Source organism: Lepidochelys olivacea, assembly GCF_965140295.1.
Source record: "Lepidochelys olivacea isolate rLepOli2 genome assembly, chromosome: 22".
NCBI lineage: Eukaryota > Metazoa > Chordata > Testudines > Cheloniidae > Lepidochelys > Lepidochelys olivacea.
Genome location: NC_140432.1, coordinates 8,823,871 through 8,847,639, shown reverse-complemented (window position 1 = coordinate 8,847,639; position 23,769 = coordinate 8,823,871). Strand labels below are relative to the sequence as shown.

At 40.0% G+C, this 23,769-nt stretch overlaps 1 protein-coding gene across 2 annotated transcripts in view; it reads right to left on the bottom strand.

The window, feature by feature from the left end:
• Window positions 1–23,313, bottom strand: part of BARX2 (BARX homeobox 2) — a 53,362-nt gene extending 30,049 nt beyond the window's left edge. Inside the window, exon 1 of one of the 2 annotated variants that reach the window (XM_084611936.1) lies at window positions 22,786–23,313. In XM_084611936.1, the coding sequence (XP_084468062.1) occupies window positions 22,786–22,890 (105 nt within the window). In that variant the 5' untranslated portion in view covers window positions 22,891–23,313. The remainder of the gene's footprint in view (window positions 1–22,785) is intronic. The other variant, XM_084611935.1, reaches the window with a different exon arrangement.
• Window positions 23,314–23,769: the final 456 nt, after the last annotated feature.

Genomic DNA, 23,769 nt, shown 5'->3' with positions numbered 1-23,769 from the left:
ACACCCTGAAGTGCCCCTAGAAACACATGTTTGAAAGGCAGGTCAACTCCCACTTTGGATGGCATTGTTTGTGTCTAAATTACATGCATCATGCTGTGTGTGCGTAAATCAATCAGTCCTTTATTTCCTGTTCTGTTAATTGTTATCACAACAGCCATAAGCAAACACTGACTTTGGACAGCTGACTAGCAGCTCACACAAAAGCACTCTTCAGCTTTCATAAGCCCACTCTTGTCTTTCGTGCCAACACAAAGCTGGCCATAAATGTCACTCTCTCTTCCTGCTTCAAAGGCATAAACCAAATTGGTGAGTGACACAAGGGAAGAAATAGAGTTTAATTATTGCTAAACAGAGATCCATTTAATATTGGCTTGACAGGCCTTGTGCAAAATGCTTTTATCTTCTGGGCCAGTGACCAGTTTTTAATTCTTGCTTTCTTGGAAGAAACCCCACTTTCTGTGAATGAAATGAAAGGAGCATTTCAACAGGTGCCAGTGTAAATCTGCTAGAGATGTGCTGAGTTTTGGTTAAAACTTTGCCTGTTATTATCTCAAATGTTGTCCTGTTATAATCTCTCTCCAACCCAAAAACTCCAAGCAAAGGTGTCTCCTGAGCTGCATATGTGATTCTTTGATCTCGGATCTGCCCTAAGAGAGAGAACACCCGTCTCCGTTTCCTCTCTGGGACAAAAATAAACTCGGTGGGCAATTTGACTGAACAGCTGCACACACAATGCAATTTAGAAGGATGCAAATGATACACTAGCGAGTTTTGTCCAACCTTCTCATCCTTTGTGTTTGACAATTAGAACAGAGACAAATCCCTCATGGCTGGATAATGAAGGAACAACATACAGCAGGGATAAAGATACTCATACTGCCAACAGCAGTGTTATTCAAAGAAGTCCAGAGCATGCATGCTGGAATCCATAGCCACGTGGAGTATAGTCTGGGGCCAGACTCCATGAGCTCAGGGATTTCATCCAGTCCTGACATTTGTTGTTGATGATGATGTTGTCAGTTTTGTGTTTCCTTTAAATGTTATGTGATGTGTTCAGAACAAATAGATTCAAGCTGTAGATTCTACTGTAACAAGCCCATGACTACCCAGGAAGCTTCAAACCCACAGGCCTCAGCTATTTGAATGAAAAGAAACTCTCCCCTAGCTGTCAGCAGTATAAGACCTATGACATATGGATGAGCTATTTTCATTTCATCCGATAAGAGCAGTAGTACACACATGTACATGCTCATTTTGATCATACACCAACAAAATAGACTTAAGTCATATAAAAATCTCATTTTTCAGATGGCTAAAATTTATTAATATCAAATTCATCAAAATCTACTGCTGTAACATGGCTTCTAGCACTGATGAAAATTTTAGCACCAAAACACAGGCCAGTACCATTTCAGTGAAAGGAGGTAACGTTTTTGTAGCAGTAGCAGGCTATTATCCTCTATGTAGACCGGCCAGTAAAGGGCACATGACACACATAGGCCCTGATCCTGAAAAACTTATGTATACTTGCCAGAAGCTGGGACGGGATGACAGGGAATGGCTCACTAGACAATTGTGCTGTTCTGTGAAGCAGTAGGTAGGCTCTATAGAGAACTAAATATTAATGACAAAGTGTATAAGCAAAAAAGAAATAGAAAACAGCGTATTACTGTAGCTATATAGTTTAATCTGGTTCTGAGAAGCCCCATGATAGACTAGGGTGGTCTGGTAGTTCAGATACAAGTTTGGAAAGAGAAAGACCTGGTGGTATTCCTGGCTCTGCCACAGATTTCCCTGTGTGACCTCAACCAAGTCTCTAAACCTCCCTGTGCCTCTACATTCTCCATGTGTAAAATAAGGATGGTACCTACTACACCAGGGTGCTTGTAAAAATCCTGTGAGATCCTCAAATGGAAGGCACTAAGGGAAGATATTCTTATCCCACAGTTTGCTACGCCCATTTCCGCATACGTAAATTGCACGAACATCACACTGTGAATTCTCGTGTGTCATATGATTATGAAATTCCTTAGTGTCCCATTAATATATATGCTAATAATCAAGCAATCTCTGTATTCCACCTCCAATAATAGGCACTTATGCTGTGCAAAATTTTCAAACCAAAATAACACTTTGTGCATATCTATAATTTTCAAATTGAGAAAGAAAGCAGCATACTTAGCCAAGCATCAACCACCTCTCCCATATTCTATGGCATGATCATTTTTTAAAGGCATAAATCCAAAGCAAATATTTTGACACTTCTCAAACAGATTTCACAGGTCCGGATGGAACTCTGAAAGATCTGGTGTTCTGGCAGTTTCCTGCTGCACTCTGAAAATTGGGAGTTCCTTTGCATTGCCGGAGCCCTTACTACACTTTCAAAGATTCAGCTTAACAGGTGATATGACCCACTTGTAATTTCAATCACTGACCAGGTCAGACAACTCCTCGGAGTTTATTGTTATGTCTTGAGAACAGCTGATATGTTATTAGACAATAATCAGAGAAGCATAGAAATGTAGGGTTGGAAGGGACCTCGAGAAGTCATCTAGTCTATCCCCTGCACTGCTGCAAGACCAAGTATATCTATAGACCATCCTTGACAGATGATTGTTTAACCTGTTCTTAAAAACCTGTAGTGATGGGGATTCCACAACCTCCCTTGGGAGTCTATTGTAGAGCTTAACTACCCTTCTAGTTAGAAAGTTTTTCCTAATATCTAATTTAAATCTCCCTTGCTGCAGATTAAGCCCCATATTTCCTCTTCTAATTTCAGTGGACACAGGGAATAACTGATCACCATCCTCTTCATAAGAGCCCTCAACATAGTTGAAGACTTATCAGGTTCCCCCTCAGTCTTCTTTTCTCAAGACTAAACATACCCAGTTTTTTAACCTTTCCTCACAGATTAGGTTTTCTAAACCTTTTATCATTTTTATTGCTCTCCTTTGGACTCTTCAATTTTTTCCAAAGTGTGGCACCCAGAATTGGACTCAGTACTCCAGCTGAGGCCCCACCAGTGCCAAATAGAGCCGGAAAATTACCACCCGTGTCTTACATTTGGCATTCCTTCTAATATGCCCCGGAATGATATTAGCCATTTTTGCAACTGCACCGCAGCGTTGGCTCCTTCAATCTGTGATCTGCTACAACTCCCAGGATGGAAATCCTTTCCAGCTGTACTGCCACCTAGCCAGTTATTCCCCACTTTGTAGTTGTTCATTTGATTTTTTTTCCTAACTGAAATACTTTGCACTTGTCTTTATTGAATTTCATCTTGTTGATTTCAGACCAATTCTCCAATTTGTCAAGGTCCTTTAAAATTCTAATCCTGTCCTCCAAAGTGCTTGCAACCCCTCCCAGCTTAGTGTCATCCATAGATTTTATAAGCATAACCTCCACTCCATTATCCAAGTCATTAATGAAAATATGTAATAGTACATAATGCAGAATACATCCCTGTGGAACCCCACTAGATACATCCTCTCCATTTGACAGCAAATGATGTGGAAGTTCCAGGTTTTCTTGGCTTGGCTTGCCTTTTGCACGTCTGTGATAACCAGGCATTTCATTCAGAGCCTGATCCAGACACCACAAAAGTCAATGGGATTATTTCTGTTGATTTCAATGGGTTTCAGATCAGGCTCCATTGAGAGGCAGGTTCTCCCTACCGAGGAGCTGATTACCCTCTCATTTACACCAGTTTTGCACCATTGTAACTCCATTAATGGGGCTGCTTCGTATTTATACTGGTACAAATGAAAGGAGAATTAGGCCCTGGAAGTCAACCTGCACATGGAAGAAATATCAAGTTAGTAAATTGTGACCTTTTCATGGGTTCTTTGTGATGCACAAAGTTGGTCTGAAATGTGGATTTGTTGCTGTTGGTTTGGGGGCTCTTACATTTCAATTCCCTTGAGAAATATCAGCCACAATATGTGTAGTCCTCCCGTCATATCTTTCCTAGAGGACTTCGGGAAGCTAATGGTTTGATGCACCAGCTTAGCTAAAAACCAGTTTTTAAATCAGTTTAGTTAAAACTGTTCAAAGCGCTCGTGTGGAGGCTCAAACTGATTTAAGAGTTTCCAAATGCATTTTGCAATATTTGATTTAAGAGTGTCCACACAGGGTTCTTCCATTGGTATAACTAAATCAGTTTAAAATAGGGCTGTCAAGCAATTGAAAAAGCTAATTGTGATTAATCGCACAATTAAAAAAATTAATCACAATTAATCACCCAATTAATTGCACTGTTAAACAACAATAGAATACATTTAAATATTTTTGGATGTTTTCTACATTTTCAAATATATTTATTTAAATCATAACACAGAATACAAAGTGTACAGTGCTCAGTTTATATTTATTTTTATTACAAATATTTGCACTGTAAAAAACAAAAGCAATAGTATTTTTCAATTCATCTAATACAAGTACTGTAGTGCTATCTCTTTATCATGAAACTTGAATTTACAAATGTAGAATTATTTTAAAAAAGCTTGCATTCAAAAATAAAATTTGTAAAACTTTAGAGCTTACAAGTTCACTCAATCCTATTTCTTGTTCAGCCAATCGCTCAGACAGACAAATAAGTTTGTTTACATTTGCTGGAGATAATGCTGCCCAATTCTTGTTCACAATGTCACCTGAAAGTGAGAACAGATGTTCACATGGCACTGTTGTAGCCCGCGTCGCAAGATATTTACGTGCCAGATGTGCTATAGATTCATATGTTCCTTTATGCTTCAACCATCATTCCAGAGGACATGCATCCATGCTGATGACAGGTTCTGCTCGATAACAATCCAAAGCAGTGCAGACCGACACATGTTCATTTTCATTATCTTAGTCAGATGCCACCAGCAGAAGATTGGTTTTCTTTTTTGGTGGTTTGGGTTCTGTAGTTTCCACATCAGAGTGTTGCTCTTTTAAGACTTCTGAAAGCATGGTCCACACTTAGTCCCTCTCAGATTTTGGAAGGCACTTCAGATACTTAACCTTGGGTCGAGTGCTGTAGCTATCTTTAGAAATTTCACATTGGTTCCTTGCATTTTGTCAAAGCTGCAGTAAAAGTGTTCTTAAAACAAACAACATGTACGGGTTCATCATCCGAGACTTCTATAACACGAAATATATGACAGAATGCGGGTAAAACAGAGCAGGGGACATACAATTCTCACCCAAGGAGTTCAATCACAAATTTAATTAACACATGATTTTTTTAACGAGCGTCATCAGCATGGAAGCATGTCCTTTGGAATGGTGGCTGAAGCATGAAGGGGCATACGAATGTTTAGCAAATCTGGCACTTAAATACCTTGCAATGCCGGCTACAACAGTGCCATGCGAATACCGGTTCTCACTTCCAGGTGACATTGTAAATAAGAAGTGGGCAGCATTATATCCCGTAAATGTAATCAAACTTGTTTATCTTCATGATTGGCTGAACAAGACTGTGTTGACTTGTAGGCTCTAAATTTTTACATTGTTTTGTTTTTGAGTGCAGTTATGTAACAACAACAAAAATCTACATTTGTAAGTTGCACTTTCACAATAAAGAGATTGCACTACATTACCTGTACGAAGTGAATCGAAAAAATACTATTGTTTGTTTATAATTTTTAGAGTGCAAATATTTGTAATAAAAAATAATAATATAAACTGAGCACTGTACACATATTCTGTGTTGTAATTGAATTCAATATATTTGAAAATGTAGAAACAATCCAAAAGTATTTAATAAATTTCAATTGGTATTCTAATGCTTAACAGTGCAATTAAAACTACGATTAATCATGATTAATTTTTTTAATCGCAATTAATTTTTTTAGTTAATCGCGTGAGTTAACTGCAATTAATTGACAGCCCTAATTTAAAAATATATCTTTCGTTAAGTTTGTGCAACATTGAATATAGATAGGGTGAAATCCTGGGAGGTTTGCCATTGATTGCAATGAGGTCAGGATTTTACCCAAAGGTTCAAACGTGTTCTGGGGACTCTCACAGTCATTCATTGAAGGGATGAGGATGTAAAACTCTTAAAAAGCAGTCTTTCCTCCCAGAGCTTGTCTACACCCAAGTCGGAACTGAACTAAGTAAATCAGTTATGATTCACCCTCTCAGTTATTTCGGTGCAAATGTATGTGGGAATACACTTATTTCAGATTAAGAGTGTCCTATTTCAATTTAACTCAAGTCAACAAAAGATCAATTTAAAATAAATCAAAATAAAACACTCCTAATCCAAAATAAGAGTCTTGCCCTGAAATTACTAATGTTACAAATCATATTTGAGTGATTTTGGTTCCAGCTCTTCCCTAACATGGTCTTAGCAAAAAAATAAAACAAGCAAAAAGCTTTAAAGAGCCTGACCACGAATGATTTCTCTTCTAAATCAAATTCATTCATGATGTCATAATCTTACTAGTTCTCCAGTGGTCCATATAGATTTCTGGGGTGAACACAAGGTGAATTTCTAATGTAAAAACAAGCCTACGTTAAAAAATAAATTATTGGAGGTCTTAGACAATGTAAGGAAGGAAAACAGTGCACATGATCAATTATGTCCTCCTCTTTAGAAGATTATCTTTAATTAAATTATTTACACAGGAAACAAATAACTCTGTGTGATATTAACATCTAATTTCCAGCACTGCCATGATAAGAAGCCTGCACCCTTAAATGGCTTCTACAACAATAAACCATATCACCCATCATCAACATGTTGCAAAGCAGTCATTAATCACAGGAGCAACCTACTTATTACTGGTATCCAACCACTGGTAATATAAACACTTATAAAACAGGGGCGCCTTTCATAATTCCCTGCCCTTCTCTCTCAATAGTTTAAGAGGATTAACCCTTTTACAATGAGGGATGGGCCCACTGGTTTTTCCTAATTCCAAATCCACTCTACATCACAGGTTCAAAAGTTTGACTTGAACTCGAATGTCATCGGGTTAACGTTCCACTTAGGAGACTGAAAAAAAAGGATCAGAGAGAGAGAGAGAGAGAATGCAGCAAAAAGATATCTTGTAATACGTAGCAGAGAGTGGACAGAGTGAAAAGCAAATGAAAAGTTAACAGGATAAAAGGACCAGAGGAGAGGAATGAGAAACTCAGTGAAAGAATAAATACAGTGTACATACTGTCTGTGCGCTCCTGCATGTATCACATAACTTTCGGAGAGGGCTGGTCTATCCTTTCTACATGGCACAGGTGCCTCTCTGGCTATTAAATTAGTTAGTTTAGTTGAATCACCTTTCTGAAGAAAATGGTGACATTAACTTGAACTAATGTTGCAAACCCAGATAGTAATAATACTTTGTATTTCTCTAGCACAGTGTTTCCCAGACTTCTTCCACTGCTCATGCAGGGAAAGCCCCTGGCGGGCCAGGCCAGTTTGTTTACCAGCTGGGTCTGCAGGTTCGGCTGATCGCGGCTCCCAGTGGCTGCGGTTCGCAGCTCCAGGCCAATGGGGGCTGCGGGAAGCAGCGCGGGCCTAGGGACGTACTGGCCGCCACTTCCCGCAGCTCCCATTGGCCTGGAGCAGCGAACCGCGGGCACTGGGTGCTGCGATCGGCTGAACCTGCGGACGCGGCAGGTAAACAAACCGGCCCAGCCTGCCAGGAGCTTTCCCTGCACGAGCAGCGGAACAAGTTTGGGAACCACTGCTCTGACACTTCACTTCAAAATCCTTTATAAAGGTGGGTAAGTGCTGGTCTCATTTTACTGATGGGGAAACTGAGGCATGGTGAAGGAAGTAATTTGCTGAAGATTACACAGTGAGTCAGTGGCAGAATTGAGGAAAGAGTTCAGAGCTCCAAACCTTCAGCCCTCTCTTATATAGTTCTCAAAACTCTGTGAAGTTCACTGATCTCCATTCACAAGAGTGGCATGTTCCAAGCTGCCAGCTTAGCAGGATCTTTCTGTATACCTATACTGACACAATTCCTTCTCTCCTTACCCCCCCAAAACTCCCATTGACTTCAGTGAGTAATGGGGGGGGGGAAGAGTTGAGTCAAGAAGAATTTGGGTGCACAGTCTACAGCATCCAATGAGTTGAATTGACCCTTCAAACATCTGTGCTAACTAAGTCTTTATTTTGATTGACTTCTTGTTGTAAGATGCCAGAAGCTTGGATGGAGAATGCTTGGGTAGAGCAAAAATAGATTAAGTAAATGAATGAGGAGACAGAGCGATCACTGTGCACTTTTGAATCAAATCTCAAAGCACAAAATGCTCGAGCTCTAACTGGAGTAGTAGCTCTCCAGACACATATATTAAGGCCTGGTCTACACTTAAGATTTACATCTATATAGCTGCCTCACTCAGGGCACCCTGAGCAATGTAGCTATGCTGGCCTGGCCCCCAGTGTAGATGCAGCTAGGTCAATGGAAGAAGGCTTCCTTCGACCTACCTACCATCACACGGGAAGATGGTGTTACTACACTGATGGGGGGAAAAAACCTTCCCTCCATGTAGGTACTGTAGCTATGCTGGAATAGTCCCCTAATGTAGACATGGCCTCAGTTGATCATAAGATTGACAAGTGTTTCCAGTTTTAGAACCAGTTGTTGGAGGTGAATGATCTGTGATGGGTTAAGAATAGCTAAATAATAATGCCTATTTCTATAGCACTTTTCATCAGTAGATCTCAAAGCACTTCACATTTTTTAACGTATTTATCCTGACAACACCCCCTGAGGTAGGGAAGCATCCACAGATAAGGAACTGAGACCCAGAGGCTGAGTGACATGCCCCAGGTCACATAGGAAGACCATGGCAGAGCAGAGAATTGAACCTGGATTGCTCATATCCTAAGCAAATACCCTAAGCTCTGGACTATCCTTCCCTGAGCACAGGTGAAAAAGCCAACATTTTGAGAAAAATATATTTAACAACACATTGCACCTTAAACTGTCCTACACACCAGAAGCCAAAAATTAACTCTAGGCTTCTTCTGTTTTTGTTTTTGTTTTTTTAACTAAGTAATAAAATAAAGAGAATAATTCAGTGCCAAGAGAAGCTATTCAACTGCAGCTTTTTTCATCTATAAAAACTACACCAGTGAAGCCTCTTATAGCAATGTCATTTTTTTCATAGAACAACTTCCCTCTAAGCAGAGGTTTTGTGTAATTCAAATTACAACTGGTACATTGCAACGCATGGAAACATTCTGGGGCTGTCATTGTTCGCCATGGTCAATGGAGTTTTTCTGTATGTGAATTCATCATAAGCAGGTTCCATTACATGTGTGTGTGTGAGAGAGAGAGAGAGAGAGAATATGAATGAATAGATAAAACATTATATTTATCTATTTTTTTAACCTGGCATCAAGGTTAACATCACCAGTGAGTTAACACCAGTCATGTCTACAAGTTCAGTATGTATGAATACGTAATAACATTCAGTTTTATATATTACTTTTAATCAGCAGATCTCAAAGCAGTTTACAAACCAAGGATAAGTATAATCATGTCCACATTACAGAGGGGAAACTGAGACACAGAGAGCAAAAGAACACAGAGAGATCTATTACAGGAATAGAACCCAAGTCTTCTTACATGTGGTACAAAGCCATACAATATGGACTGCTTTTGGACTGCTTTTGGTGTAGTGACTCAGAGTACATATAGAGAATTAAAATGCAAATATTTTTTAAGTTGGAATGTGTAACATGAAAAGCACTTATCACTGCATTAATTCTCTGGGTGGTGTGGAATTCCATTCTTCTTGACAAAGGGAGACAGGGGTGTGTCTTTTTTGCACTGTTACGCGTGTATTTATAAAATTGCAATGAGTGTTTTGTAAAACACTTGTGAGACCACTTAAGTGGGCTTGTCCCTTATGGAACTGCACTGAAAACAGAATGCAGATGTAAAAGGAAAGATGAAATCACAATTCAACTATTTGATAGAGCAAAAGAAGATGATATGTGATGTCTCATAGGAAGCAGTTTCCTAAATCGCCAAACCCATAATACAGCCAATTTACCTGGCTAAACAATGTTGCAGAACTTAAAGGCTATTGTGCCAACTGGGCTCTCAATTTCTAAGCAGCTTCCCATTTATTTCAGTGGAAAGTCTCATTTAAAAAGAAAATAAAAGACCTGAGATGGTCCTAAAAGAACCTCAATCCATTTAGTCAGTATTTTTCACTCACATCCTTAGTTGTATTTTAAAATGAGCGGAAGGCCACAATGACTACAGAGTTAGATAGCCTGATCTTCAGAGGTCCTGAGCTCCCGATTTGCTAGGAATGTGGGTGGCTCAGTATTTCTGAAAATCAGGCCGTAATTAGTCCCGCTAGCCATTGGGCTTTTTCCTTTTTATGAAAGGGAAGGGAAATATCTGGGAATGTTTGCAAAACATAATCAAAATCTAACTGCTGCTTGTCATTTGCACCTGCTCCTACGGGGCAGTAGTAGAAGGTGAACACAGCCGTTAGACAGGTTTCAGAGGAGCAGCCGTGTTAGTCTGTATTCGCAAAAAGAAAAGGAGTACTTGTGGCAACGTAGTCTCTAAGGTGCCACTAGTACTCCTTTTCTTACAGCCATTAGAAACATTCTGGACCACACTCTCATTTACACTAAGGCTCCTTTGCACTGCTCTGGAATTTCCATCCACTTTAAGACCCTTTTACACAGCCGGAGCAATGTAAAGCGACCTTAGTGAAAATGGGAATCGGGCCCTTCATCTTTCATTTTGACACAGCTGTTTACAAAGTGTGACAATAAAACAGGCCCCAACACCAAACCCTGCAGAATTCCTTTCAATGTTTGGCATAGAGTAAAAGGCCTCCTGTCTATGGAAGGACAAATATAGTCCACTCAGATAGATAAGAATGAGCCCTACTCATTCCCACTTATACAGTCACAATCCACAATGTCCAAAGTTTTTGACTGATCGACGGAGACAGCACTAGGAACCCAACCCCATGAGCACGGCCTGTCCCTCAGAACAAACACAAGCATGGGGACACTAGACTTGTCAGCATTCAAGTGCTATAAATAGACACATTTGGGAACATACCTTTGAATTCTGCAGAAAATAATTACATTCGGAGAAATTTTGGGAAGCACTGAATATAAAAAGGATCAATATTTTGGATTTTAAAAAAACCAGGAACTCTCTCTCCTACTTAAAGGCCCATAACATGAAATAGAGAAAGTCAGGGTTAAAAGTAATAATTTACAAAGCAAATACCCTGACCTTTGTTGCTGATAACTCCTTACAAGAATCCTAGAAATGTAGGGTTTGAAGGCAACTTGAGAGGTCATCTAGTCTATTCCCCCATCCCAAGGTAGAACCAATTAAACCTATATTATTAAACCTGAAAGAATTTACAAGCTTACCTCATTTTTTATCATGTATGTTGTGTACCTTTTGTACTTTGTGCTTCACTCAGCTCAGACAACGGAAACAAACTATAATCCTTATCATGCTGGAACCTGATTTGCAAATGCTTAAGCATAACTTTACTCACATGAGTAGTCCCTTTAACACAATGGCCTTACATGAGTAAAGTCACATGCAAGTAGGTGTGCAGGGTTGGGCCCTTTCTAAGTTATTCTCTAGTCAACTTCACTTGCTTGTTCTGGTGTGATTTTCAACAATATAGGCTTTGATAGATAGAAACATAGTTATAACGTTACTTGTTATAACATTGTTTAACAACAGCCAAGTGCTGTAACATTTGCTTCCAAGTACTGTGAGAGACGTCTAAATCCAAACAACAAAATGGGTCCATTAAAATTTAAAAAAATAAATCTATCAGTCTGAGTCTTCATAAAAACTTTTGTTGTAACATGACTTAAATATAGGTGCTAAACTACCTTATAATGTGACTTAAGTCTTTACAATGAAAGCATGATTCAAATTGACTCATTGAGGCACTGATCCAACTCATATTTTATTGACTTCAGTAGGAGTGGAATGGAGTCATTCTTAATAAAACAATCCATCAATTGTTCTTCACCCACATCCCAAACTCTGTTCCATCATTAATTATTGTTCTAGAATGTATTGCAATGAAGCAAAACCAACTATTCCAATTCTGACACAGTCCCCTACTACTCAATGGCCAAATTTGCTATTAGAGAGAGCAGGTGGGCGAGACAATATCTTTTACTTCATTTTGGTGAGTCAGGCAAGCTTTAGATCTTGCACAGAGCTCTTCTTCAGATCCGTGTAAACTCCAAAACTTGTGTCTCTCACCAACAGAAGTTGGTCCAATAATAGATATACCTCACCCACCTTCTCTCTCTCTAATATCCTGGGACCAACACAGCTACACCAACACTTCAAGCTTCACTGTTATCAAGTGATCTAAAACAAATCTGCTCGTGAAAAGCAAGTAAAAAGGACATCAGTCTGCAATTATCTACAGTTCCTTCTATCACCCTCCTGCTTTATAGACTATTTCAAATATCAAGTATTCCAGCATTCAGCCCTCAGAAAATAAAAAGCATTGCAACTGTTGAGGTCTAATGGGAGTTTTGAACAAAAACAGATGGAAGGATAAAGACAGGTGTGTTTGTAAAATATTCATGGAAACGCTCGGCAATAAAACAGGAGATTATTCATTATTATTCTAGGTTTCAGTGAGATTTTTCACATCTTTTATTGCTTGCTTTTATATATTTCAATATAGCTTTGTGGCTACATTTTTAGCTCTTCCATATAAGTACATTAGTACAATGAATCATATCCAGGGATCAACCTTATTAATCTTAAAAGATCTCCTAAGTAACCACAAACATTTCTTTGCCTTGCAAAACACCTCTCTCAAGCCACCCATCCTTGTGTGTTTACTTAAAAGAGGTTTTATTATATATGTGTAGTATACAGGGAATAGGCTCCTGTATGCCTAAAAAGATAGAATCCTGTTCCCTCTTCTGCTTTAATAATGAGGATTAAAGCTGATCAGGATTTTTTGGATGAATCCACTGAAATCAAGGGATTTGCCTCATTTGAGGATATGGCCCTGAGTAACATATTGTTTTTGCCATGCGTAATCTGGAGTATAAATGTTCTATTAATATATGGATCCCTAAAATGCAGGGCTTCTCCTCCAAAACAGCAGTGTGAGTGAAGTACTGTACTTGGACTAGGTTTATATTGAAAGCTCTCTCTTATTTTGAAAGAAATCTGTAAATAGTGTAAGAACACTACATGACATACCCAGAAAATGTAGGAGCTGATAGTTCAAGTTTTAACTTGGATGAGCAGTCCCATTAAAATCAGTCAACTGATTACATGAGTCAAAAATACGAATGCGGTAAAGTTCTGCAAACTAGAATACACACACACACACAGCTATTGTTAGGGTGTTTTCCAAGCCTCAGAGACAAAAACATTTGAAATTTTTCCATCAAAACTTTTTGCGTGAAAAAAATGTCTCTTTTTCAATGAAACAAAAGTTTTGCTGAAAATGTCCGTTTTTGTCCCCCCAAAATGGGCTTTCATAAAAAAAACCTTGAAACCCGAAAATAAGCCTTTTTGTTAGTTTGCAGATTGTGGTTTTTAGACCCATAACATTTCAAAGAAAAGCTGACAGAAATATTTTTTTCAATCAACATTTTTCCAGAGGAGAAAAAACAAATCATTTCCCAGCCATCTCTAATAATGGACACGATCCTGGTATCCCAGAAAACCAGTCATTGACTTCACTGAGAGCAAATTCCCTTATTGCAATATATATACATACACTGCACAGCTATGTGGAGGTACATATAGAATAAATGTTGTTATGGTCTAAAAGAAAATAATTTGGGGTAGATAACTTAGCAAGATTCTGAATTGTCATCTCATGTTTGAGGGAGAGGGGAATCGTCACAAGGAAGCAAGTATATTTCTTCAAAAATAAACAGCTTGGCCCTCCTGCTGCTACAGCTTACACTTTATGCTGGTATAACTTCACTGACTTTATTGGAGTTGCTCCTGATTTACACAAGGGAAGCTGAGAGCAAAATCAAACCCTTTGTGTGACCCCTGGTCTATATAAAACTCAGTATCCACCTAAGTACTTAAATGGCCTCCTCACCATAGCATGTTATTGATTACCCAGAGTTCCTTAGAGCTGCATTCTGTCCATTAGGGATAGTGGAAAGGATTCAGTTAATAAATGAAAATGGACGGTAAAATGAGGGGAAGAAGAAAAATATTAAATATTTACTTTGTGAGCCCAGATCGTAATACTAGAATTTTTCAAAGATGCCACTAAAATGAAACTTTTTAGTCAATTTCACATTGACCCACAAGAAGCTTCCCAGCAAGACCCTGCTCAGTTGCTAGGAACTGAAGCACACTCAGAATAAAAGCCATCCGGAGGCAGAAATACACAACAGGAATCCACCTCTGGTGTTTTCCTGGATGCAAACACTTACAAGACCTCAGGATAATGTGCTATACTTAAGCCTGCTCTGAAACACATTCTTCACACTCAGACAACATGTGTGAACGATGAAGCACACGGTTCTATGAAAACATTCCTATCAGGCCTGGAAACTAAAAGCAAAGCAAACGAGGGACAGTCATCTGTATCTATGTTGAACGGTATGGGTGGATATCAGTTGAGGTCATTTCCATGAGACCTACTCCTGCTCTCCCTTATACCACTGTATTGTAGTGTATTCCATCAATTTAGACCTGCTTTCCTCTGGTGTACATGTTAGCAGAATCAGGCCCTATGTCCTGTTTCTAGCTAATTCAGTTAAAACAGGTAAGGATCGACAGCCCTTAGTGAAACCGGTACCTCCCTACACTTGTATATGCTACCAGCCTCCACAACCCAGCTGGAGGGACTCTTCATGTTTTCACTTTGATGGGACTCTTCATGTTTTTATACACTCTGAAGACCCATGGTCCGACCCAGAGTACACCCCAGACCCTCATGGAAATCAGGGAACGATTGGGGCTGTGCAAGGAAATCAGGGTCCAGTCCCTTTGTGGGCCAGATTCTGCTGTCAGTTACACCCATGCAGCCCCTCTGAGTAGAACCGAATGCTTGTATCCAAATGTACAGAAATCAAGGAGGCTGCACAATAGTAACCATGAGCAGAGTTTGGCCCCCCTCTCAACACGCATCAGCACTGGTTAATAAACATGTACAATGAATACATCTAGTAATCTTTTTGCAGTGTCCAGCTGCTAATTGTCAAGGGCCCATTCCACACATCATATTTCTACTGTATATTGCCTCCAATAGCATATAACCATACCTCACTTATACATTTTTCAATGAGGACAAAAGACACAAAGGTATCTGAAGGTCATCACAGATTCCGGAACCCTTCTCTATCATCCAAGCCCCCTAAATTAACCCCCACCATGGCCGATGGCTGCGTCCTTGCTGAATTCAAAACTTTTGAGATGTTCATTCTGTGGTGCCTGCATTTTACGGATGCCCACAAAACACCACCACTAATAATTAATAAAATACTATGTGCCGTATCACACCATCAGTTTTCCAACAGAGTGCTCCATTGATTCCAATGGGTGTTCTATTTAAAAATCCCTGGTACATAGGGTGACCAGATAGCAAATGTGAAAAATGAGGGACAGTTTTTCGGGAGGACAGGGGGTTATAGTTGCATAATAAGACAAAGCCCCTAATATCAGGACATCTGGTCACCCTACTGGCACATGATTCTAAGGTAATGCACTGAAAATACCCTTGGGTGGGCTCAGGTAGTACTCAGTCAAGTTTTTAAGCAAACGTGTTGTCCAAGTGAAAATCTTGGCTTATTTATGTCTGTGCTTATTTTTCACACAGTGATACAAAAGTGATATAGTATAGGGCTCCTTTGTAATGCTGAATCATACTTAACCACAACTGGACTGAGCTTTGATTGCTTCCCGTGTTGTGGTCCTATTTCCTCTTCCCTTGATGTGTTTGCCACTGTTTTATTCCAGGCAGTTTTCCCTTTTGTTAGTTACTTTATTCATTATTAGCAGCAATGGGCTAAAGCTACAAAATTCAGGTTTGGATTCAAATTTTAGAAACCCCAAAATTTGGAGTTGTTCAGATCTGGGATTTTCTGTTCGGTTTCAGTAGAAAGAGAAGGGTCATTTGCAATATGCAGATGCCCGATTCAGCTTTGAATCTCAGACACCGTCAAAGACTGAGTGTATTCAGGTCTGAGACATTGGCTCAGGCCCTTCTCTAAATATTTAATTATTGTTATCATTAGCCAACTCTTTATTTTCTTTCATGTGTCATATTTTGGCATTTGCCACTTTATAAATTATTTTTTCTGCTGCAGATATACAGAACACATCGGACAAAGTCTAGGCACCCTGAAGCACACCAAGATCTTTAAAATTATTATTATTAGATCAGTTAGGGACTGATCCTCAGTCATTATAGGTTGACACAACTCCACTGAAGTCGACAGAGTTATGCCGATTTACACTAGCTGAGGATCTGGCTTTTCTTTGGTATAATAATTGCATCAGTACTTTTTCCTGCCAAACTTTGATTTATGCTAGACAGGAAGATGTTTGTCTTTTGAGATTCTGACAAAGCTCAAGTTTTTGTTAGGTTATGACTGAAAGGCAGAACAATGTGTGCGTGGATGGTTCGGAGGAGAGTCTTATGGCAAAGTCTAGCCTTTATGATTTTCTCAAGAAAAATTACAATGTTTGGATATGCTGATATATCTCACTGTATATTAACATGGATGTATGATACAGTCTCCCTACATTGTAAAGTATTTCTTCAAGTGCCTTACTAATATTAGGAATATTTAGGAACTATTTTTAGGATTATCTTAATAAAAGATCCAGAGTGATCTGGAGACTTATACTTGAGAAATAATTATTCATATTTTTTCTAGGGTTACTGTTTTCTTTTGAATTTTGTCTTTACTGTTTGACATCAATCAATAGGATTTTATTTGCCGTTGTAACTGAAACTGACAGATAAAATGTTTTTTAAAAAGAGAGACTTGTTTTCTTGTTTGCATCACTGTACAAGAAGAAAGTGACAGCAGTATCAGTTCCTGTTCGCAGAACCTTTTATAGATGTTGAACTCGATAGAATCTGATGAAGTCTGCACCTGCTGCTGTTTTGGGGCTATATTAAAAAAATTGATGATTTTGGCCTCTCTCTCTGGTTTTTAGTTCCGGACAGATAGAGTTGTGTTATACTCCTGTGATGGCAATTCAATCCCAGTTGAAGATGCATGACTGACAGGAGCTTTGGTGTACTCAGGTGTAAATTAGTCTGGTAGAAGGTATTACCCACAACTTTACATTTGTTTTATTTAACTGGATTAATACAGCTGTTATGTTTCAGATCATAGGCTTTGGATGGAAGGGGATCTCATTTTTCTCCACACTTTGATACACATGCTGTATCCATTCCCCTTTCCTTTCCCACAGTTCCCTGCTCTCCCCCAGGAACTCCGTAACAGTATCCCTTCAATTAAAAGGAAAAGGTCTGGCTAAACATTAGCCCAACACAATTGGTTTCCACCCTGATTTTCAATTGTGTCCCAGATCAAATTCAAAGTGGAGTTAGCTTGTCCATTTCTTAGGCTTTTTCAACCCAGACCACATGGGATTTCATATTGCTCTGCAGTCATTGGTCTTAAAACTGAGCTGTGTTAAGACATAAGAAATCTACGTTCACCGTGTGATTTCCTAAAAGTTGACAAGCCTGACAGAAGTTCAGGAATATCAAATATTTGCTGCGTAAGCCCACAACTTCCCATAGGATCCAACATTTACAGATGCCCTGTAGTTTAATCCACATACCAAAAAGAGAGAGAAAAGAAAACAGTAGCCCAAAAAGTTTTAACCTGGGCCTCTCCCTATCTCCCTTAGGGAAAGATGTCAAACAACTATTCAAGTTTCCAATAGGTTTTACATTAGAGAGTCATATTTCTCAAGTCTCAGGTAAAAAATATATATATAGAACTGAGTCATGTTTCTACTGAAATCAGCGGAAAGTATCATTTCAGTGGGAGCAGAATAAAGCTAGGAAAGTCACCTTTGGAAGCATGCTGTTCCATTGGTATCTATCAAGGAGGATAACTAGGAGAGGATTAACATTTTCAAAAGGGCCGAAGGAGATTTAGGAGTTTAAGGCCTTGGCTATACACAAAAGTTGTAGCACTTCTACTATTCCGATATAGCTAAAATGGTACAACTCCCATCAATGTGGATGCAGTTATAGAAGTGCTTATACTAGAATAGCATTCCCATATGGGCAGGCAAATAAACTATACCAGCGAAAGGCACCTTGTTACCAATATAACTGCATCCACTACTTCAATTAAAAAAATAAAATAAAAGCGTACCCCTAACTGAAATAGTTATCCTGATACAAAAACTGTGTGTAGACCAAGCTTCTAAGTCATCAGGGCATTTTGAAAATTTTACTCAAGTTCTGCTGAGCAACAGTACAGATGTTGTGGGAGATGGAATACATAGAGTAGACAAACACAATGAATGCCCTGCAATGTCAGCTTTGATGAACTGAAATGGAGCCCTGACACAAGGCTCTTGGGGTTCTTTTATATTCAACAAACCCAGTGAATGTAAATAGTTTAGAAGCTGCGTAGAGCAAATACTATTTGTTTTTATTACTATTTAACATCAGGGACTCCAGGGATAACATTTTGTTTTTAAGTATCCAGTGCCCTGGCTTTTATTTTTCAAAGGATCCAACTTATTTTGAAGGGACCAATTCCAGGAAAACACAATGAAGTTACAGGTTGGCCCTAGAAACTGATACATCTTTGATTTCCAAACACTTACAGTATACATCACCCCAAGAGCTAACCGGGTGTCAAGTTTAATGAGTGAAATCAAGATTAAAAAAAAAAAAGCCAATAAACAGGATAGAATTAATACAGGTTCATTCAAGCATATTTTTGTTTACTTAAGATAAATATTATGCATTTTGATAATGGATTCCTACTCAGTTGGAAGTGATGTCTGAAGGCTTCTCTGACCTTCAAATCATACAATAACAAAACCCCCAAAATAGAAAACTTTAAACAATAGAACTACAGCAATTAATAAGTCGGGTTAGTTAGTTAGTTGCTACATAATATGCAAAGACCATTTAAATGAATGAACAGGGATATTCTTACAGTCCGAGATATCAGAGTCCAAGAAGCTAGCATCAGAGAGCTATTAACAACCATCTGAAAAATATTCCTCTTTATTAGGAATATATAATTTTTGGCATCTGATTATAGTGGATCTTAACCATCACATATAGTTGAACCTGGCTAACTGTTTTGTGCTAAGTTATATACTTGTAGGGCCTTCTCATTGCTTTTTGTCAACAAATGTCAGGCATTTACATTTCTTCAGAAAATGTATGGACATCATAATGGGTCTCTTTTATAGTGAGGTTATTCCCCCTGCCCCTCCCAATTTTACGCTGGGCATGATCCAAACCCAACAGGAGTCTTTCCATTGACTTCAACAGGCTTAGGTTCAGAGATGTGAACATCCCCCTCAATCAGAACTTCAGTCTGCCCCTTTTGGATACGTTGAAACGATTCAGAACTTTCATTCTCCTTCTCTAGCACACTCTGCAGGGTGAGCTCATTCTGTGCTAACTCTACTGCACATGTTAAATATTTAACTCTTGACCGTAGGCAAAAGAAAAATGTTTTCCCTTTGGCGATGAAGTGAGCTGTAGCTCACGAAAGCTCATGCTCAAATAAATTGGTTAGTCTCTAAGGTGCCACAAGTACTCCTTTTCTTTTTGCGAATACAGACTAACACGGCTGTTACTCTGAAACCAGTGCTTCTAAGAGCTCTCTTCCGATCAGAAAGGGGCAATGTTGGATACCTGTGCTGCTTAGACATAAGACATTTTATATCATCAACCCGAGAGGGGACCTCAAACAAATTTTTTGGCCTGTCTCCCTTAGCCAGCTTGGAGAGTAAATGCATCAAAATGTAAAAAGACAGCCAAGCAGTAGGGCAAATGCCACAGTGCGACCTTTTCTTTTGAAATGTTTGGTGTGGACTGTAGGTGATTATTTGATTTGCTTTATGTTTTTTTTTTCTTTCATCTTTATTTTATTTATGGGTTTAACTCCATTTCTTGGCCAATGACAGAATTTCCTCTCTGTTATAATAAAAGGATTCACATGACCTAAATTTTTAACTGTAGCTATTGTTAAGAATTACACCTGAGAGGACACGCACACAACCGGTGGCTTACAGGTTGAAAGTGTAGACTATTGTAGCCTCTTCTCTTAGGGTTTTAATCCCACCAGCAAATCCCTCCCAGTGCTTCTCAACCAATGAAACTTTATGAAGCATATTCCAGTAGAAACCAGAATCTTCAGTCAACCCAGTCATGGTATAAATCAGATGGATTTGGGGCTATTAGCAGAATCCCTAGTGGAAATTCAATGAACTACTAAACACAGAAAGTAACAGGGTTTAAATAATTAGAACATGTGTGTCATGATAGCATCATCCATGATCAGCTGCTAAGTCAGTTCATTTGACTATGAATTATTATCTCAGCCTTGCAAAACCAATGTTTTCCATAGCTGGCATGGAATCACCCATAAAAATACACTCAACCTTCCCACGGGCTTGATGATAACGTAACAGCTAAAGACCGTTTATTCATCCATCAAAACTAAATCAGAAGCGCTTACCCCAGATAAGCAGCTAAGAATTGTTTTATAATGCTGAGCTATTTTTATAGCCCTGTAAATTATTGGGTTCTTGCCCCTCTGAAAGTCTTGGAGCATTTTTGGTAACCTACTGTCTTTTATGGTACTTCCCCTCTATGTAAAATAGAATTTTCCTACAGTGAAAATAGAAAAATCTTTACTCCGAGTGGAAGGTTTGTCTGGTCCAATTCCTGCATGACTGGAGTTAACGGGTGTTTTGCCATTGACTCCAACATGGGCAGGATTGGCCCTCCGTAAGGATTTGCAGCCTGCACTCTGCTGTGCATTGGAGCCATTGGGGACTTTTATTCCACTTTTGCTATTGACGGAGTTTCACTAGCTAAACTGTAGCAGAGGATTAGCTTCAAAAAATCCCTTGCCAGTGGGATCTTGATTAATAACTATCCCTTCCACCAGAAGTATGTCATCGGTTGGTTAAAAACCAAGCAGGAATCAATATGAGGAAATTTATTATGAATAGGAACTGCACTATAATCACCCTCCCTCCAAAAGCAGGTATAATTGGCATTTTCTACAGTATTGGTCTCCAGCACCTTTCCTGACATTTAACGAATAATATTTTCAAATTGGGGTATCGAGGCAGGGGGAGCTGTAGAACTTGCATGAACGAAATAAGTCCCGATTTTAAAAAAAAATTAAAAATCTGTGTGTCAGACTGATGTCACTTAAATCAAGTTTTACACCAGTATAATTTCATTCACACCAGTGAGGTTCCTCTTCATTTACTCCCAGGTAATTGAGAGAGGAATCAGGGGCCAAACTGTGGGGCATCAATCTGTAAGCAGCACTCCTCACTGATTTCAGCAGAAACTTCTAGTATTTTCAGGTTCAGAACATTCCATGTATTTTTCACATCCGCATCACCAGGAATTGGTCCTTTAGAAACATTTTTTGAAATAACTTTGATTTTTTTTAAAAAATTATCATTTTTATCATTAGATTCTCCAAAGTTATAAATGTTTCTACTAAAAGCGTGTGGGGAGGACACAGAGTTTTGGGGAGAATAAAAGTCTGCTGAGCCATCTAACTGCTTAGCGGTCTTGCAAACTTCACAGTGTCTTAGCGAGGAGAAAACTTTTCTGCCTATAATGTATCAGAAGAGTGGCATTTATTTTGGGTGCACGCCTAACAAACTGCATCAGACTAATTTGTTTTCAAAAGCACATATGGCTCTGATTCTGTAAATCACTTCCACTGAAGGCATCCATCAGTTGAAGTGAGTGGGCTCCACAACTGTTCAGGGGTCTACTAGTGCAAATCTGTATATAGGATCCAGCCCTGTGTTTGTAACATGAACAGAATGTTTTCCATTTTCCCATTTGGTACGTCCTAACTTATTCCAAAGCTAATGGGAGATTTGGGTATCCAAATAATGCAAGATCAAGCCATTGAACAACAGTGGAACTATTATTACTAGGGCTATTAATTAAATTATTATTTATTCGTGTTCCCACTGATGTCACTGACAATTTTATAAGTGACTTTATGAGTCTTGATCAGGGCTTTAATCCATCTCCTAGGGGGTATATATGTTCTGGATTCCCCCCCCCCTCCATTTATTTGTGGATGTTCCAGAGAGAGCTGAAGCTGGGTCTGTTGTAAATAGGGAAGTAAATAGGGTGTCACTGGATATTGAGCAAACCACAGAAAAATACAGAGAGTAGAGGAAAGATGCATGGACTGGCTGAGGAGTTTGTGAACGTTTTGGCCAGAGAGGAGATAGTTTAGGGGAAAGGGTTTCCCTTAGCTTCTCCGCTACAAATATGTCATTGTGCACGCAGAGTCCACACTGGGAAACAGAGTTACTTTATTGCCCCACCACCACACACACAAAAAGGGCTTTGCTTGCAAATCTTTTCTGTGCCCTCTCAGCTCCCCACCACACACTGGCTTGTGCCAATCCCAGGCTAAACCCTAGTGCCCAGGGTTCTTGCAAAGACAAAAATCCCTTCCCTTGTGGTGGCTGGGTGCTGCAAAATCCCAGGGAGCTTGGTGCCAGGGTCAGACACACACACTCACCCCCCAGATCCAGCCTTCCTGGGAGGTAGATGCAGAAGGGGAAGGGCGCGGGGAAGAGATGAGAAAATTCAAGCTCTTACCAGTACAGGAGTGCAGAGGTTTGGGTCTGACGATGAGGGAAGGGCAGACAGAGTAAAGGGAAAGTTTCTCAAAGTAATCGCAGGTCTCCTTGGATAGGATCTCATCGATCATGAAAGTCTTGTAGCGCCTCCTGGCTGCCTTGAGCTGCCCGGGGGACGCGAGCCTCAGCTCGCCATGGCAGTGCATGGTGGAAGCCGCCGCGGGTTCAGCCTCCTTCCCCGAAGAGCGGCCCAGGCTTTAGGACGCCGGGGGGGGGGGGAGGACCTCTCTCTCTCCGGGGAGCGGAGAGGGTCCCGGGGAGCGGAGCAGGGCTGCCAAAGGGGGGCCCGCACCCCAGGCGCGGTCTCTGCGGCTGGCCTGGCTTTGCAGGGGCGAGGGAGCGCTCTCCAGCGTGCGCTCGCTCGGCTGCTATATAAACCTCCCGGTAAGCATCTCGCCGAGCCCTTTTTAGGACACTTCAGCTGTCAATCAGGGCAGCCTCCGGCTTCTCCTGCGCTCATCCCCTGCGCTCCATGCTGCCCCCAGCTCGCGGCTGGGAGGATCCCGGGCGCACGGGCGCGCTCGCTCTATTTTAAGCGACTGGGGTGTGTTTTCAATTCGGCTTTGCCTTCTCATGCTGGAAAGGTTCCAGGGTGACTTCCCCCCAGCACCAGCACCACCACCACTCCTCCCTCCACTTAGTTTGAGGCTTGAAAATCCAAGTAGCAATGTGGTCCATCAGGAAGTTATTAAGCACTTTGGAACAATTGTATTCCGAGAGCGAATACACACCAGCGCTCTGAAATGTGTTGCAGAGAGAGAGAGAGAGAGGGAAGCTTCCTTCGCTTCAGAACAATTAACTACCCACTTCTCTGCCTTTGCACGAACTGTCTAAGAAATACTCGTTGTGGGGGGGAGATGTACTTGTGGGTTTATATCTGTGCACACGCCAACCCACAGATGAGTATTTCTTTACCGACAGTTCGTGTAAAGGGAGAAAAAAT